The 11,986-nt window shown below is 30.9% G+C and overlaps 2 protein-coding genes across 2 annotated transcripts; one reads left to right on the top strand and one right to left on the bottom strand.

Moving 5' to 3' along the window:
• The first annotated feature begins 649 nt into the window (after positions 1 to 649).
• Positions 650 to 1,784, top strand: LOC106081680 (retinol-binding protein pinta-like). Its single transcript, XM_013243827.2, has 3 exons — positions 650 to 987; positions 1,047 to 1,416; positions 1,501 to 1,784. Exons 1-3 carry the CDS (start codon positions 686 to 688, stop codon positions 1,753 to 1,755), a joined length of 927 nt encoding a protein of 308 aa, XP_013099281.2. The 5' UTR covers positions 650 to 685; the 3' UTR covers positions 1,756 to 1,784.
• A 3,514-nt stretch (positions 1,785 to 5,298) lies between these two features.
• Positions 5,299 to 6,353, bottom strand: LOC106081679 (alpha-tocopherol transfer protein-like). The gene is made up of 3 exons (XM_013243826.2): positions 6,052 to 6,353; positions 5,619 to 5,988; positions 5,299 to 5,553 (listed from the first exon to the last, which is right to left on the bottom strand). Exons 1-3 carry the CDS (start codon positions 6,351 to 6,353, stop codon positions 5,299 to 5,301), a joined length of 927 nt encoding a protein of 308 aa, XP_013099280.2.
• Positions 6,354 to 11,986: the final 5,633 nt, after the last annotated feature.

Genomic DNA, 11,986 nt, shown 5'->3' with positions numbered 1-11,986 from the left:
TTCAACAAGACCGTGCCACATGCCACACAGCACGCATAACAATGGACTTATTGGGAGACGATTTCGGTGAAAATTTTATTTCACGTTTGGGACCGGTCAATTCGCCGCCCAGATCGTACGATTTAACGTCTTTAGGCAATTATTTGTGGGGCTATGTTAAAGCTCATGTCTATACAGACAATTCCGCTTCAATTGATGCATTGGAAGATAACTTTGAAGCATATTCGTGAGATACCCGCCGAAATGTTGGAAGAGTATGTCAAATTTGGACTAAGCGGATGGACCATTTGAGGCGCAGTCACGGTCAACATTTGCATGAAATAATCTTCAAACTTTAAATTATAAGACTCATACTATCGATTCAAATAAAGATTTCATGCATTTTTCTGAATTGTATGTTTTTTTGAACAACTTTCCTATAGCTTTTAAAAAAACACCCTTTATGTAAGATATTTATTTCCTCCAATAACATTGATTTATTATACTAAGATCTGTCAAATAGCTTTCTTCCCGCATACATTTAAGGTGAGATTGTTTTTTATATACCATTACAAAGTAGTTGAAATAGTTGTCTTTGCATTAATTAATAATGAATAACAATGAAGTAGTCTCCTCCATGTACAATAAACTTACAAATGTTTAAGTTTTGAGCATTCAGTTGTGGTTGAAATACGAAATATTGAACATGGTACAAATAAGACCGCTGCCACAGGAATTGCAAGAAATTGCTTGTAAGGAATTGGGCGAAACATCTGAAAGAATTTCCGAAGATTTGAAAACTCTAAAAGCATGGATACAAATGCAGCCACATCTAAAATCCTGTACCGATGATCAATTTCTAATACAATTCCTCAGAGGCTCTAAATACAGCATGGAGAAGGCCAAGGCAAAACTAGAGAAGTTCTATAGTTTAAAGACCAATTACTCAGATATGCTGTCGTCAGTCGATGTGAATTCAACACTTTTTTGTGAATATGTGAAATCAAAGTAAACTAAGCTCTATATATAATGCGAATTTAGATTTTTTTAAAGAAAATACATTTTAGGTCATTCAATCCTTTGCCCATACCCTTGAATGGCAATGGACCTCGCATTATCTATGTCCGATTTGGAGTTGATCCTCGTAGGATAACCACCAATCAGGTTATTCAATGCGTTATAACATTCCTGGAACTTCTACTACTGAGCGATCCATATGCCTGTGTCAATGGCTTGGTGGTGATTTTCGATTATTCTGAATTTAGCACAGATTTTATACCCCTGTTTACTCCAAGTGCTGTCAGGAATTTATTTTTGTTTCATGAGAAAGCTTTACCTGTACGCTTAAAGAGTCTCTATTTCGTAAACATTCCAGCAGTTGCAGAAAGGGTTATAAGAGCATTGTTGCCCTACGTACCAGAGAAATTGAGAAGTCGGGTGAGTAGCTTAGAAAACGCCTTTGATGTTTCCTATCAATATTATGGTAGCAGGCTCCACTTATTGTTGCTCCTTTTACTTCAGCTTCATTTTCAATCCAGCATAGATGATGTGCAGAATTTAATACCCACGAAATATTTTCCCAAGCATATGGGTGGAGAAAACGGTTCATTGGATGACATCTATAAGGAATATTTGAAATTATGGCAATATTATCTGGAGTACTTTAAACATAGCGTTAACTATGGCATTGATGAACAATTACGTTTGAGCAAAAATCCTTCAAATGATAGTGAATTTGGAGTTGGTGGTTCGTTCCGAGCAATAAATGTTGATTGATGGAGGCTCTATTTATAACATTAACAGTACATACCATTTGAAACTTTTTTGGACATTGTATAACAGTATTATAGTGTCTATTGTTGTTTGTATAATTTACACTGGAAGAAATTCAAATTGAGAACAGTTGGAAGTATCTAGTTTGGAAAACTAATTCGTAAGTATAGACCAATATTTGTATAGGCTTTAAGTTAGTAAAGTTTGATGCTTACACATTTCACCGTGAATAAGGTTTATTAGGTTCGATGGAGGATTAGTTTTTATAAAATGTTTGGCCATTGTGTCAGAGGGTTTGAACTATGCACTCAAATGTAACGCTATATTTAAACCATACTTATTGTTGAAAGTCATTATAAAATTTCAGCCAAAATGGATAAGAATTGCGCCCTCTAGAGCCTCCAGTAGTCTAGACCCGGATCGGTATACAAGCGAGCTATATCAGGTTATAGTCCGCTTCAAACCATACTTGGCACAGTTGTTGCAAGTCATTACAAAATGCCACTCGTAAAGTTTCAGCCAAATCGGACAAGAATTATGCCCTCCAGAGTCTCAAGAAGTCAAGATTCCAGATCGGTTTATATGGCATCTATATCAAAACATGAACCGATATGGCCCACTTGCAAACCCAACCCACCTACGCTAATAGGAAATATTTGTGGTAAATTAAACAAGTAAAAGCGTGCTAAGTTCGGCCGGGCCGAATCTTATATACCCTCCATCATGGATCGCATTTGTCGAGTTCTTTTCCCGGCATCTCTTCTTAGGCAAAAAAGGATATAAGAAAAGAGTTGCTCTGCTATTAAAACGATATCAAGATATGGTCCGGTTCGGACCACAATTAAATTATATATTGGAGACCTGTGTAAAATTTCAGCCAATTCGTATAAGAATTGCGCCCATTGGGGCTCACGAAGTAAAATAGAGAGAACGATATATAGGGGATCTGTATCGGGCTATAGACCGATTCAGACCATAATAAACACGTTTGTTGATGGTCATGAGAGGATCCGTCGTACAAAATTTCAGGCATATCGGATAATAATTGCGACCTCTAGGGATCAAGAAGTCAAGATCCCAGATCGGTTTATATGGCAGCTATATCAGGTTATGAACCGATTTGAACCTTATTTGACACAGTTGTTGAAAGTAAAAATAAAATACGTCGAATTCCCAGATCTGTTTATATGACAGCTATATCAGGCTATGGACCGATTTTAACCATACTTGGCACAGTTGTTGGATATCATAACGAAATACTTCGTGCAAAATTTCATTCCAATCGGATAAGAATTGCGCACTCTAGAGGCTCAAGAAGTCAAGACCCAAGATCGGTTTATATGGCAGCTATATCAGGTTATGGACCGATTTAAACCATACTTGGCACAGTTGTTGGGTATCATAACAAAACACGTCGTGCAAAATTTCATTCCAATCGGATAAGAATTGCGCACTCTAGAGGCTCAAGAAGTCAAGACCCAAGATCGGTTTACATGACAGCTATATCAGGTTATGGACCGATTTGAACCATACTTGACACAGTTGTTGAATATAATAACAAAACACGTCGTGCAAAATTTCATTTCAATCGGATAAGAATTGCGCACTCTAGAGGCTCAAGAAGTCAAGACCCAAGATCGGTTTATATGGCAGCTATATCAGGTTATAGACCGATTTGAACCATACTTGGCGCAGTTGTTGGATATCATAACAAAACACGTCGTGCAAAATTTCATTTCAATCGGATAAGAATTGCGCACTCTAGAGGCTCAAGAAGTCAAGACCCAAGATCGGTTTATATGGCAGCTATATCAGGTTATGGACCGATTTGAACCATACTTGGCACAGTTGTTGGATATAATAACAAAACACGTCGTGCAAAATTTCATTCCAATCGGATAAGAATTGCGCACTCTAGAGGCTCAAGAAGTCAAGACCCAAGATCGGTTTATATGGCAGCATGGACCGATATGGCCCATTTACAATACCAACCGACCTACACTAATAAGAAGTATTTGTGCAAAATTTCAAGCGGCTAGCTTTACTCCTTCGGAAGTTAGCGTGCTTTCGACAGACAGACGGACGGACGGACGGACATGGCTAGATCGACATAAAATGTCACGACGATCAAGAATATATATACTTTATGGGATCTCAGACGAATATTTCGAGTAGTTACAAACAGAATGACGAAATTAGTATACCCCCATCTTATGGTGGAGGGTATAAAAAGCCTAGCTTTACTCCTTCGAAGGTAAGTGTGCTTTCGACAGACAGACGAACGGACATGGCTATATCGACTAAGAATGTCAAGTCGAGCAAGAATAAAAGGGTTATTTTTTAAGAGCCATAGGAAAGTTTTTTTTAAAAAAATTATTTCAATCGATAGTACGGTCCATATAATTTTAAGTTTGAAGATTATTTCATGCAAATGTTGACCGTGACTGTGCCTCAAATGATCCACCCGCTTAGTCCCAATATGACATACTCTTTCCAATATTTCGGCGGGTATCACACGAATAAATGCTTCAATGCGTCAATTGAAGCGGAATTGTTTGTATAGACATGAGCTTTAACATAGCCCCACAAAAAATAGTCTTAAGGCATTAACTCGCACGATCTTAACGGTTAATTGACCGGCTCCAAACGTGAAATAAAATGTTCACCGAACTCGCCTCTCAATAGGTACATTGTTACACATGTTATGTGGCATGTGGTCTTATTGAAACCATATACCAGTCAAGCTCTTGTATTTTGGGCAACGAAAAGTTGGATATCATTTCACGATAGCGCTCACCATTTACAGTTACGAAATTAGTATACCCCCATCCTATGGTAAAGGGTATTAAAATGAAAATCGAAACACAAATCTCTACCAAAATTTCAACAAATTAAAATTAAAACTCGTATATCGTCGAAACCATATAGATATTGTATTGGGTTGCCCAAAAAGTAATTGCGGATTTTTCATATAGTCGGCGTTGACAAATTTTTTTACAGCTTGTTACTCTGTAATTGCATTCTTTCTTCTGTCAGTTATCAGCTGTTACTTTTAGCTTGCTTTAGAAAAAAAGTGTAAAAAAAGTATATTTGATTAAAGTTCATTCTAAGTTTTATTAAAAATGCATTTACTTTCTTTTAAAAAATCCGCAATTACTTTTTGGGCAACCCAATATAACTCAAGCATATTATTTTATAGGGATTTTTGAGCACTATCCAGCAAAAAAAAGAATTTTAAAAATCGGACAACAAATAAAGATTTGGCAAGATTCTGATTCTGCTAAGAGGTGCCCGAATTCCGTAGGGCTTTGAAATTTTGCCTAAGATAAGACTTATATTTAACCATATCAAATTCCAAAGAGTTATCGCAAACCGTTCTCAAACGGTATATTTTTTACTATTTTTTTTTAATTTTCTCCCACTATGAGTTGTTTTTTCTCATAATGTTTTATTGATTAAATTGCTTTTAAGTTTAAATAGCCATTTTAAATTTAAATGAAAACTGTACTTAAATTGAGACGGACTTTATACTCGTATTGTATGGTACTAATCAACATTAATTGTTCTGAATGATCCACCAGTGCCAAAGTCACAGTCTATGTTTGGTTTCTTTATCAAACGCAAACTCTCATCAATGCCATAATCGTTGCTATCCCTAAAATACTCCCGATATTCCTCCCATAGTCTTATATTAGCAATGCAAACATCTTCCAATGAACCATTGTCTCCGCCAATATCCCTAGGCAAATACTGTTTGGGAATCGTAACTTTGATATCATCGATATTGCAGCAGATATGCACCTGTAGTAGATGGGAGAAACATCAATAAAATCATGAAATATCACATGCATTCAAAACCCACTCACCCGATCTTTTACTTTCTCTGGCACATAGGGTAGCAACAACTTTATGAACTTTTCCACATAGGGTGATATATGGATGGCATATACACCCTTAAAACGCATCGGCAAAGCTTTTTCCAAATATAAAAATATATTCCTTACCGCACTGGGAGTGAAAAGCGACAAATGATCGGCACGAAACTTGGAATAGTCATAGACCAATATGATGCCATTGATGCAGGCATAAGGATCATTTAACAGCAGAATTTCACAAAAGGTGGTGGCCATTTGTAGCAATTGATTGATGGTAAAAGAATTAGGATCATCGGGGAGTTGAACATAAATGATTCGAGAACCATTGCCATGCAAGGGAATTGACAAGGGACTGAATAATCTGAAAAGGGATTACCAAAAAAATATACTAAAGCGATTACAAACTCTAATTAGTCCCACTTACTTCTCTTGAACATAATCCATGAAAAGCGTTGATTCTACATCAACATTCGACAGCATATCTGCATATTTGGATTTTAAGGCATAGAATTGTTCCAATTTCTCTTTGGCTTTTTCAAGACTATATTTTGTACCCCTAAGGAATTGCACCAGAAATTGATCATCGGTGCGTGACTTCAAGTGCGGCTGCATTCGTATCCATTCTTTCAATTTTTGCAGGTCCTCAGGTATTCTTTGAGGCACCTCACCTAACTGCTCGCAGGCAATTCTTTGTAATTCCAACGGCAGTGGTTTAATTTTTGCCATCTTTATGTTAAGAAATTCTAACATAGACTGATTCTTCCCAAAAGGTAATGTCTCCTTGATGAGTCAAAATGGTTGAAAGAATGATGATGTAAAAAAATGTTAAATAACAAACAAGTTACTAATAGTTCCAAATCACCACAAAACTATGGAATAAATTATTACGGGCCCTATTTGTCCCAAATCCAGAAACGAAACGTTTGTTTTTCATTAATTAATCCAATAGTAAATATACAATATTAGCACATAACCAAATTATTATTTAAAACCCTTAACTCATTTGGTTACAAAATAACCCACTCACATATAAATCACGAATAATTTGAGAATATTTGCCATCGATAAGAGGATTAAGTCTATACCACATCGAATCTGGAAACAAGTTGTTTATGCTTTCGTTAAACGATGATTACGCAGCCGACCCACACCCTATTGTTTGCCGTACTTTGAAATTGTTGTTACATTTTTCGGAATATGCGACTGGGAAGTGTTGGATTGCCACAGCTTTTCTGATCATCGTTATATTAGTTTCAGCCTTGGAGTAAAAACTGCAATAGTGGTCTGCTAAACTGAAAGAAAGGGGGGTTGGGAAAAATGTTGACACAAATTCTGCCCATCTATCCCTTCTAGACCAAAAAAGAAAGTGGAAACTGCGGAGGATATAGACATAATGGTCAAGCGGATCACGAAGGCCCTGAAGCCAAGCCAAGCCAAGGGTCAAACAGCGACCGCCATGGTGGACCCCCGTGATGGTTGGGCTAAGTAAGGACTGCAGAAAGCTCTTTAACAGAGCTAAAGCCATAAGAGCACCATACGATTGGAACATCTATTAGGCTGAGCTAAAAAAATACAAGGGCGAGCTGAGAATGGCTCAAAACAAATTCTGGGTGGAATTTTGCAGATCCGTCGAGGATACATCTGAGGCCTCTAAGCTAAGGAAGATTTTGTCTTCTAGGCCTATTACGGTGGGGTATATTCAGAAGTCAGAGAATCTATGGACTACGTCTAGTGAGGAAACACAAGAACTACTCATTGAAACACATTTCCCGGGAAATTCTCCAACGGACAACGTTGCGCCAGAAGAGGTTGTCACTGGTATGCATTTGTCGGAAATTATTAGGGAAATTGTGTCTGAGCCGAAAATCCTTTGGGCGATAAGAAGTTTCAACTCCATTAAGTCATCAGGCCCTGAGGATGTACAACCAATTGAATTACAAGCTGTATCTGATAAATTGGTTCCTTGGCTTAGGGAGATATACTCAGCTTGTATCAGCATGTCATATTTATGGAGGGACACGAAGGACATTTTCATTCCTAAAGCTGTGAGAATTTTAAGAGAAAGTGGACACCTAAACACATCCAGTGTGCGGTTGATCTACTCCGACAATCAGAAGAAGTATTAAAGAATTGCGGAATATGAACATCAACTGATTATTTATTAGACGTTTGCAGTGAAAAGGTAAGGCATACTTCCTAATCTTTTTCTTGCGGTATCTCAATTGATCGAAGCTACTCTATAAGGTGGACTTCTAAGCCGCAGACTGGTAATGAGGCAAGTAATAATCTCTCATTTTAGATGTCAACAAATGGACTTTAATGAGGCATAATTCGAATAATAGCGGTACTATTATAATTAAGAAGATTACTTAAAACTGGTTATAACAATAATAAATGATTAGAACAAAAAATAAAACAAAACGTGCATATTATAATCCAATGCATAATTACCTACCCCTTTAGCACGATTACAAGATCAGCACATGGTTTTCCCTCTTTTTACATACCCACGAAGAAGATGAAAACTAATTTTTTTTAATAGAGTGCAGTAATTTTTATGGATTTTATTGCAACAAACTTAATGATAACTAGCTATCTCGTAACAATTTTGAGTTATATATAATATATGAAAATATTTTATTGATAATCAATTTTCTCGTAATAGGTTAGATTTATTCATAACTTTATTTAAATCATCTTTGTCATAATGGAAGATATATGGAAAAGGTATATATGCGTGTACATACATATGTGTATTAATGGGCGCATTCTAAATATGGAATAAAATAAAAAAAAAATCAGCTATCTAGAATTTTTTTTTTAAAGGTAAGAAGCAAATCAAATCAAAACAGATATATAAGCAGAAATTAAAGTTTTATTGAAAATCAAGCTCAAGTTGAAACAAATTGAAAAAGGAAGTAGGAATTTTTACAAAACTTATTTAAATAAGTTTTAAAAATTTAATTAAATAAAAACAAAAAACTAAAAAAATTAAGAACAACTTAAATAAACCGAAAATGACCGGACATTCTCTTTTATTATTAAACTAAAAAATATTTTTTTTTTTATTTATTTATTTATTTTTTTTTTTTTTTGATAAACTCTTTTTTTCAATTCAACATCTTCTCCCTCCTTAAACAAAAAATCCAATTTATGAAATATATTTTTAATTTTTAAGAATCGTTTTTGTGGTCCAAAAACAAGTAAAAAACAATTTTTTTATACTTTAGACAAAGAAACTGAAACTCAGTTTCTCTACAAATTGTGTTACAAAGAAATTTTTTCCTGCTGCGGAATTTAAATCAAAAGTTTCAATCAAACACGAAAGAAATGAATTATATTTGCAACCAGCTATAGGTAAATTAATCAGACTTAAAAAAAGTAAAAGCAAAACAAGAAAACGGAAAAAACAAACAAAACAAATAAATAATTTTTTTGATGTTTACGAAGACATTGAATTTTAATGTAAAAACCATAATTAAACGGTTTACTTCAAACTTTGTTTTATATCGTATTTTTATAGCATAAAACATAAAAAAAATTCTAAAAAATATAAAATAAAAAACTAATCCGTAAGTTATTTAAAATTCCACCAAATCAAACTCGAGAAAATGCAAATAAATAATAGAAATATAAAAAAATAAAATAAAACACAATGCAATAAATGAACATGGCCTACAACTACGAACTAGGCTACGAAAATAAAAATAAAAAAACAGAGTTCAATAAAAAAAAATAAAATAGAATAAAACATAAATAAATAAAGTAAAACACAATAAAATAATATGAAATAAAATAATATAAAATGAAAAAATTAAATAGAATAAAAAAATTGAATCAAAACAAAATAAAATAAATAAATGAAAGTGAAAAAATAAAATAAAATAAATTAAAATAGCATAAAATAAAATAAAATTAAATAAAATAAAATAAAATAAAAAAAATAAAATAAAATATTTTGTTTTATAAAATATATAAAATATATATAAAATATAATAAAATATTTTGTTTTAGTTTTATAAAGTAAAGTAAAATAAACTAAAATAAAATAAAAAAGTAAAGTAGAATAAAGTAAATTAAAAAAAATAAAATAAAGTAAAACAAAAAAAAACTAAAAAAAATTAAAACAAAATAAAATAAAATTAAATAAAATAAAATAATATAAAATAAAATATTTGTTGTTCTTAGGATTGATGATTAACTTATATCGGAATTGTGGAATGTAAGGTTTTTTTGTCTCTTAGTGATTTAAGGAGAGTTAGAGTACTTATTGCACCCTGTTACAAAGTAAAAGCGTGCTCTGCACCCAACTCAATTGTCCTTGGGTATGTAGGGCACCTTAATCAATTTGACAAAGGTGTTGATGAAGATACATGGCGTATCAGAAATCATGATCCATCAAGCCAGTCAAAGTGTTCTGAGTGTTAACACACACTTGATCAACTTTCATAAGTTCTTTCTATGCTATTCTTTGAATAGAAAGAATCATATATGATCTCGATCTAGAAGATGTTCGAACAATCACGATTAAAATAGTGTAAAATTTAAGTAAATAAAATAAAATAAAACAAAATAAAATTAAATTAAAATAAAATAAAAAAATAAAATAACATAAAATAAAATAATAAATAAATAATAAAATAAATTAAAGCAAAATAAAATATAATACAATATACTAAAATAAAATTAAACAAAACAAATTAAAATAAAATAAATAAAACAAAGTCAAGAAATAAAATAGAATATAGTAAAATAAAAAAATGAAATAAAACAAATCAAAATAAAATAAAGTAAAAAAATATAATAAAACAAAATTTAAAAATAAAAAATAAAATCAAAAAAAATTAAATTAAAGAAAATAGAAAGTAAAATAAAATTAACTAAAACAAACAATACAAAATAATATAAAATAAAGTAAAAAAAAAATTAATTGAAATGAAATGGAAAATAATAAAATAAAATATATCAAAATGAAAAAGTGTGAAAAGTATGAATCAAAATATAATTAACTAAAATAAAATTGAAAAAATAGGAAAAAACAAAACAAATTAAATAAAATACAAAATATATTTAACTAAAAAAATCAAAATATATAAATTGATAAAAAAAATTATAAAATACAATACATTAAACGATATAAAACAAGATCAAGTAATACAAAACAAAATAAACTAACATGAAACGAAATCAGCAATATAATGATAAATAAAAAAAAACAAAATAAAATTATATAAAATAAAATTAAATTAAATAAAAAAATTAGAAACAACAATAATTATTACATAATAAATTTGCCCATGAATGTTCCATAAAAGAACAATGCAATCTTCTAACTTATCAATGAGTGCTCTCCGATTCAAGTTTCAGCTCAATTAATCCTGAAGGAAACTTATAAATAAAAATAACGCAAACTAACGAAACTGGAGTAAAATTAATTACAACAAAATAAATCAGCACAAAATCAAACCAAACCAAAAAAATAAAATACAATTAACAAAAAATATTATAAATTAAATTTAAGGAATAAGAAATTATACTAAATAAAATTTAAAATAACATAATATAAAAATATTAAATCTAATAAAATAAATTTATGACAAAAAATAACATACAGCAAAAAAGCATCATATTATAAAAACAAAACATTAAAATGAAAAATATAATTCAAAAAGTTGAATATAAAATAAAAAGTTAATTTATAATATATATAAAAAATTAGGGAAAAATAACTTGAATATATTGCGAATACTTATAATACAATAAAATAAATACGTAATATGCTAAAAAATAAAAAAGGTTAGATACGAATACAATGTACTAAACATAATAAAATAAGACAAACAAATAAACCATAATAAAATACAAACAATGAAAATAAAACTAAATATAGAAAATAATAATATACAAAATAACATTATATAATATAACAAAAAATGGAACAACAAAAATAAAATTAAATAAACCGGAAATAAACATAAAACAAAACAAATAAAATTAAAAATAAAATATAATTTAATTTAAAACAAGCAAAATTTTTGTAAAAAGAATAAACAAATAGTATAAAACAAAAATTTTGGTAAAAGAAGAAAGAAATGAAAAGAAAAGTGAAGAATAAATAAGAAGAAGAAGAAACAACATAAAGTAAAATAAGATAAAACAGAAATATTAAATGATATAAAGAAACAAAATTAAAACGAAAATTATTTATTACACAATAAAAAAATTCGAAGCAATAAAAAAGGTTTAAATAAGGTAAAACAAACAGAGGAATATCAAAGAAATAATAAAATTAAATAAAATATATATAAAAAAGGTTACGACAACAAATAGAATACTTTTAAAAACAATAATTAAATAAA

Source organism: Stomoxys calcitrans, chromosome 5, assembly GCF_963082655.1.
Source record: "Stomoxys calcitrans chromosome 5, idStoCalc2.1, whole genome shotgun sequence".
Classification (NCBI taxonomy): domain Eukaryota; kingdom Metazoa; phylum Arthropoda; class Insecta; order Diptera; family Muscidae; genus Stomoxys; species Stomoxys calcitrans.
Note: the sequence above shows the minus strand (reverse complement) of the source record. Positions and strands in the feature narration are given on the sequence as shown.